This window comes from Arachis duranensis, chromosome 1, assembly GCF_000817695.3.
Source record: "Arachis duranensis cultivar V14167 chromosome 1, aradu.V14167.gnm2.J7QH, whole genome shotgun sequence".
Classification (NCBI taxonomy): domain Eukaryota; kingdom Viridiplantae; phylum Streptophyta; class Magnoliopsida; order Fabales; family Fabaceae; genus Arachis; species Arachis duranensis.
In genome coordinates, this window is record NC_029772.3 from 97,377,090 (window position 1) to 97,383,920 (window position 6,831).

Here is a 6,831-nt window from a genome sequence, read left to right on the forward strand (position 1 = left end):
TAAGTGCTAAACAAAAGTAACTTTTTTCTAAGAAACGTGATCCCTTTTTTGGGCTCATTGTCTTCAATAAGATCAACCATAGCTTACTTTTACCTTTTCAGACAGAAATTATGATAGTGCAAAGCTTACAAATTAAATAGATACTAATTAGCAGATAAGATAACTCATAATTATATAGTTAGACTTCAAATATAGCATACATGGTTTACATAAAAAAGACTCGAGTGGGATCCCACTTCACATCCCAACTGGATTCAACAAATTTATGTTCTCTTGATAAATATTTGCAGTGATAATTACTTTACCGACACTTTCCCTAGGCAAATTATAAGCAAAATAAATAACTCTTTTTTTCTCGTATGACAATTCTAATTACTGCATGCAAAAGAAAAAAAAAAGAAAAAAAGAAACTTTTTTTTTTTAATGTGAACTATATAGCATATACACCGAGTTGAGCTGAAAAAAGAAAAAATGTTGAAGGAAACATACAGCAGATTTTTCAGGTGAAAACAAAAACTGAAGGTAGAGAGAGAACAAGATCTGATAAAACCGTGTTAAGCACTTAACTGTTACCTTTATATGTTACAAGTTAATTCTTCAAATTTTATTGATGATGAAGAGCAGTTTCGGTTCTTTTTCATTGAAAGAATAAGAAGGGTTTCTAACTTAGTCTTCTTCACTTACCCCAAAGGCACTCTGTGCCACACGACCTGTAAAGTTTCCATCTTTCTTTTTTCCTCTCTTTTTTTTTTTTTTTTTTTTTTTTTTTTTTTAACATTTTGCGGTTTGTTTAATCTTTGTTTCTTCTTGTGCATTTTCTTTCCTTGCCTGATTTATTTATTTATTTGATAGTGAGGTAAGCAAAGAAGAGAAAAATGAGTATGAAGAGCAAGGGCGGAGCTGTGGAAGTGAATGCAAGGGGTGTCCTTCATAGAAAATGGGCTCTTTTTCTTTGTGTGGGAAGCTTCTGTGCTGGAATGTTCTTCTCCAATAGGTACTTGAGCTTCTGGGTATCTACATTTGAGCATCAAGTTTTAATTTTTAGGGACTGAGAGTTTCTATATCTTATGGTGCAAATGGGTTAAGCTTCTAATATGAGAATTCGCCATGTTTGCCATAAAAATAATCACTTTTTTTTTGTTTCCTGGTTGCAAGGATATTTTTAGGGAAATTGCATTATTGATTTAGAGAAGCTTGCTCTGAATCAGTGTCGGTTGTGTTTTCTGTTTCTAATGTATGAATATAATCTATGGTATCTGAACTGCATTGTCAATGTCATGGATCATACACCTAGTGCATTCAATATGTTGAGCTTTGATTGGTTTACCAAAAGAAATAATATGGATATTTGTTCATCTCCTTTGATTTTGGTCTTGCATTCTTGTTTTAGATTGTTCAATTTAATCTATTTGTATTAGTACATTGCACCTCAAGTAAACTAATCACTACATATATAATGCTAACCACTAATTTCGCAACAGGATGTGGTTGACGCCAGAATTTAAAGAAATATCAAGAACTTCTAGTGAGTTTGATCAGCTAAAATTAAACTCTGAGGATTGTAATGTAAATCTAGTAAGTCTGTCAGTCTTACCTCTTCCCTAGTCTCTAATCCTGTCATTACCTACCTGTGCTGCTTACATCTCATATAATTCAATGGTTAAAATGTTATTAATGGATCTTAGTTTTCTAGATTTGTATATAGTAGTAGGGGGTGAACTTGATTTGGTTTGTTATAATATTCCATCATGTTAAAGCCCTTTGGGCTTGAAGCTATTCATTGCAGAGTGCTTAATTTTGATACAAGATTGTGCCACAAGGGTTGACCTGTCGCTTTGTCGACAGTCTAATGTCATGTAATGGCTCTACCTTTGTTTTAAATATTAAGTCTGCGATGAAAGTCAAGATTAGTTCAAGTAGAATTTTTTTCTCTGCCATATGTAACTCTAGATTTCTATACTCAAGTCTCAGGCTTTATGAATTCTTGCTGCATCTTTTGTTATTTAGGGGGAAAAATCTGTGATGGTGACACTTTTCTTTCATAACATTTGTCTTTGTTCAAAGGTTGTAAAGCCTAACTCCAATTACAGTCAAGTCGAAGTTTCAAATACACAACATGTCATCAGGTAAGCTAAGCCCATTCTTGTTTGCTGTGAATTTTCTTACATACCTATCAAAAGTAATCTGATGCTAAACCTACTGCTTACGAATTGCAGGAAACAGAGTAAGACAATATCGGCTTTGGAGTGAATATTTAGTTACCTTTGGTAGAGTTCTGAATTTTTTATGCATGGTTCTCATGTACCAGGAAACACACAAACAGTTGAATCAACTTCAAGGAAAAAATGTTTCATGGTTATAGGAATCAATACAGCTTTTAGTAGCAGAAAGCGAAGAGATTCTGTTCGTGCAACTTGGATGCCACAAGGTGATCAAGTGACATTTTAGCCCATTTTCTAGTTTTTCCTTTCTTATTCATTGTATCTGATTCATGGTTTGAAATGGAACGTCATCAGTTGAGGAAAGAAAGAAGTTGGAGGATGAAAAGGGCATAGTCATACGTTTTGTTATAGGTCACAGGTCAGATTCAGTGTGTCCTAATATTCAGTGTCATATGGCTTTAACCTATTTATGATTATTCCATTGCCGTTATGTTCTTATGTGTTTGCTCCTTAGAACTTTGTTTTGTTGCCTTAGCATCAACTTATTTCAAACTGAACTGTTTCTTTCTCATTCTGATGCATTGGTGTCTATTTAATATCTAACGTGATTGCTTTGTATTTTATGGATTGGTAGTATGCATATAATATGAGAACATTGTGTTAAATGAAGAAATCGATAAGTAATTATTGTCAAATCGATGACAAATCTTGAAACCTTTGGGATAATGTATATGATGAATTCCTATGTGGTTAGTTGAAAATATTCCTTCTGCTGTTAAATAATCAACCACACTTGGCCATTTTATCTATAGTTCTACATCAGGTGGCATTCTTGATAGAGCTATAGAAGCAGAGGAGAAGCTTCATGGCGACTTTTTGAGGCTGGTGATCTATTTCTCCTATCTTTTTTCATTTAAATGTATAAGGCTATAATTTGTGCCGACTTATTTTTACTAACAAAAAAATGCATCCATATTTATGCAGAACCATGTTGAGGGCTACCTTGAACTATCAGCAAAGACAAAGACCTATTTTTCAACTGCTGTTGCTCTGTGGGATGCAGATTTTTATGTCAAAGTTGATGATGATGTCCATGTGAATTTAGGTAAATACTAAATAGTCCTATAGAACTTTGAATTTGCAATTTTACTTTAGGAACATTTGCCTTAATTTTATCAAATTAAGACTAGATATGGAAATTTCTATTCTGCATTTTATTTTTTAGAAGCTTTTAGAAAGTGGAAAAAAATAAAAATCAAAGGGCATTCTATGGGAATATCTGAGAATTCTTATAACCATGAATCATTTTCCTAATTTTCCTTATCTTGTTCCTCTCTTCACAGCAACACTTGGATTGACTCTGAGTATGCACCGTATGAAACCTCGAGTGTATATTGGGTGCATGAAATCTGGCCCTGTGCTTGCTCAGAAGTAAGAAAAGCTTCGCTTTTACTTTTCAGATAAATTAAATTCAAATCCATTTCCTAGTGTAACTGTTTTACCACAGGGGAGTGAAATATCATGAACCTGAATACTGGAAGTTTGGTGAGGTAGGAAACAAGTACTTCCGTCATGCTACCGGACAACTATATGCCATTTCACAAGATTTGGCTACTTATATATCAACTAATCAGTAAGTTTTGCTTTCGTCACCGAGAACTGTTAAAAGTGGAATCAAGATCCTCATTGTGTATAAACAAGGACAAGCTTGCAATTTGGGATAACTAACTAGCATAGGAAATGATTGGCTTATAATGGCAGGGACGTGCTGCATAAATACGCAAATGAAGATGTTTCTTTGGGATCTTGGTTCATTGGTTTAGACGTGGAGCATATCGATGACAGGAGAATGTGCTGCGGCACACCCCCGGGTATGCTATTTTAATTGTTATTATAATCACATTTTATTTTTAATAAAAATTGTGACAGATAGCACCATATATCATCATTGATCCTCTGCTATTCGGAAAGCACCAGAAGAACTAATGAAAACTTTGAATCTGAATGTTGTTAGACAGTTTGAAATAATGTAATAATTGCAGTAGTGGTGGTTGATGCAGATTGTGAGTGGAAAGCACAGGCAGGCAACATGTGTATAGCTACTTTCGATTGGAGATGCAGTGGGATTTGCAGGTCTGTGGAGAGAATAAAGGTGGTTCACCAGCGCTGCGGCGAGGATGAAAATGCACTGTGGACTGCAACATTTTGATATGAAACCTTAAGGGGAAGAAGATATGAATGAAGCATGCAGATACTTATACATAATATGTGTGCTAGTAGTAGAAGGTTCAATAGTCAACACTTGCAGCTTAGTATTTTGGAGAAGAGAATAGAAGAGAATGAAAGAGTATAGTTGTATGACCAACCAACCCAACCCACATTCTTTTAGTAATGGCCGGAGGACTTTATATATATATTTCTTGTTCTCTGCCATCTCTAACTCTAAATAATAATTGCTTCTCACCAATAAATCACTATAGTCTACATATATGTGTTATTGTTATTATTATTATTTTTTTGGTCGATTATTGTTATTATTGTTATTATTATTATTATAGTCTACAAGAGAAGGACTTGCTATCAGATCCTTAATTCTTCTAGTATGAACTAAATTACTAAACCCTGAAAAAGAAAAGAGACTCCAAAAAGAAATAATCACTGGTTAAACAGAGATGATCACTGGTTAACAACTCAGGTTAGAGAATTGATTATAGGAGCACCCAATTTATAACACGTTATACGTAGAGATCTCTTTTAAGGACCTTTCCGGAGGAAATATTTCCAAAGAGATTTTAACATTGTCCTTAACCTGTTTTAAAGTAACTAAAAAGCAGTTAAGAGGAAGATCAGCTGCTATAATTCAATCTGAACTATGCTATGTCTACGTAAAAAAGAAATTATCAAATGAGTTAATTGAATAAACTTATATTAAAATTATATAAAATAATATATGTATTTATACACATAAAGACTAATTTTAGTATGCACATAATATTTTTTATTCAACTGTCCAAAAAGAGAAGAAAAGAAAGTTCTACTAAATTGCCACTTGATCTGCCCTCCATAGAAGTCCCTACCAGCAGTACCATCCACAAAGAAGCAAGAAAAAAAGAAAAAGAAAAAATAGAAGCAATATTTGTGCACCGAAATTGATGATTTTGCTTATCTGCTAAGAATAGTTTTCCGCCTAAACCAAATTGCTAAAGATAAAATCTGCACAGGAAATGAATCAATCAGTGGTAGTCTACTCACTACTGTCGTTCATTGACGTACGTACGTTCACATCTCATGTGGATTTTCACTCCTGCTCATGAACTCAAATTAAATTAAAGCATATGATTCAATAATATGTATACCGTAAACAAAAAACAAAAGCTAAAACCACCTTTCATCGTGAGCTCGATCGCCAATTTGCCATGGATACAAGAAACTGAGTTGGCAGAGATCAGTTACATACTTACATGTGATATTGGCACGGCTCAATCAAATAACACGGAGCTTTTGTATTACAAAGTGCCGCCTTTTGATTGAACCGTACCAATATCCCAAGTTATTAATAATTACTGCATGCAACTCGAATCCAATCCGATCCGATCCGCCAATGATCCTGCTCTTTCTCGAATGAAAACTTTAATTATTAATCTGTGACGAGAAAAAACTTACCTTAAATATGTCCAATACAATGCAAGGGAAGATCCAGGAAGAAGGAGGAGGAAAAGGTTTAAAGTTTTACGTGAGTGGTTGCATTATGAGTGAGGAGAAGGAAAAGAAAGAGTGGTGAAGAAGCTAAGGCTTGATGGGTGTGTCCATTCTTAAGAGAGAGATTCTAAGGGAGGCATTTAATGTGGCAACGACCAAGCAGCGAATAGGAAGGGAGCACATTAAATTGTGAGATTGGAGAAAGGCATATTTTGAATAATCAAAAGAAAATAAAAGGCAGTTATGTTAGACAAGACATTGAGTTTAGGTTCCAGGTTTTCATATTTATGAGCCTCCCTCCCGGCCCTCACAGTCACAGGGGGTTATATCAATTTTCAAAATAGCTTTTGCCTTTTTGCAAAATTAGTCAGTGGTTGGTTGGTGCCAAAAAATTTGTGAGTCTCAGTAATTGTTGTGTGTTGATTGAGTATGCCTGCATGTCACGGATTTTCTGTTGAACCATTAGGTTGAGTTCCATCAATTTTCAATAGAATATAAAACACCTCACAACTTTCTTCCACATTTAAAGGAAGTTAGATACATCACTAAGTGGAGTTAGTTACCATAAATCCATTAAAGGAGAAGGAAGGAAGAGAAGAAGAGAGAGAAAGGGGGGGGGGGGGGGGATTGATTGGTGCTTTTTTCTACATCCAAAAATAAATAAAAAAATAAAAGAATATACAAGAATCATATGGAAGGGGTGATCTGTCACTGTTACTAACATTCCTAAGAATATCAAGTTTTCTGGCTCTTTTTGTTCTTTGGATTTTTATTACATAAATCAGGTAATCATGATTACGGTACGTTTTAGTTGTTACCCCCCTCCCCACAAAATAAAATAACTAAAGTCCGTCCCGTTTCCGTAATCAATCAATGAAAGCTCTGTTGGTTGGAGGTACATATAATTTATTCATCAGTAATGTTATATGCCAACATATTTTATGATTTATAATCGTTAATTAATTATTAT

At 34.3% G+C, this 6,831-nt stretch overlaps 1 protein-coding gene across 3 annotated transcripts; it reads left to right on the forward strand.

The window, feature by feature from the left end:
- The first annotated feature begins 452 nt into the window (after positions 1 to 452).
- On the forward strand, positions 453 to 4,646 carry LOC107466669 (probable beta-1,3-galactosyltransferase 2). Of its 3 annotated transcripts, XM_052255776.1 has the most exons (13): positions 453 to 522; positions 625 to 712; positions 853 to 994; positions 1,482 to 1,575; positions 2,065 to 2,126; positions 2,309 to 2,428; positions 2,517 to 2,580; positions 2,975 to 3,047; positions 3,147 to 3,267; positions 3,506 to 3,593; positions 3,670 to 3,795; positions 3,924 to 4,033; positions 4,223 to 4,646. In XM_052255776.1, the coding sequence occupies exons 5-13, from the start codon at positions 2,117 to 2,119 to the stop codon at positions 4,369 to 4,371; spliced, it is 861 nt and encodes a 286-aa protein (XP_052111736.1). In that variant the 5' UTR covers positions 453 to 522; positions 625 to 712; positions 853 to 994; positions 1,482 to 1,575; positions 2,065 to 2,116; the 3' UTR covers positions 4,372 to 4,646. The 3 variants fall into 3 exon arrangements, with proteins under 3 accessions (XP_052111736.1, XP_020982379.2, XP_052111717.1); XM_021126720.2 differs by lacking the exons at positions 453 to 522; positions 625 to 712; positions 853 to 994; positions 1,482 to 1,575; positions 2,065 to 2,126 and adding an exon at positions 2,220 to 2,224; XM_052255757.1 differs by lacking the exons at positions 453 to 522; positions 625 to 712; positions 853 to 994; positions 1,482 to 1,575; positions 2,065 to 2,126 and having other exon boundaries at positions 2,231 to 2,428.
- Positions 4,647 to 6,831: the final 2,185 nt, after the last annotated feature.

Excerpts from the sequence above, each read along its gene's own strand:
- LOC107466669 (XM_052255757.1), top strand. The coding sequence starts at position 2,287 with ATGCATGGTTCTCATGTACCAGGAAACACACAAACAGTTGAATCAACT. Across the intron at positions 3,268-3,505 it reads TGATGTCCATGTGAATTTAG|CAACACTTGGATTGACTCTG; the intron begins GTAAATACTAAA and ends CTCTCTTCACAG. Across the intron at positions 3,594-3,669 it reads GGCCCTGTGCTTGCTCAGAA|GGGAGTGAAATATCATGAAC; the intron begins GTAAGAAAAGCT and ends GTTTTACCACAG.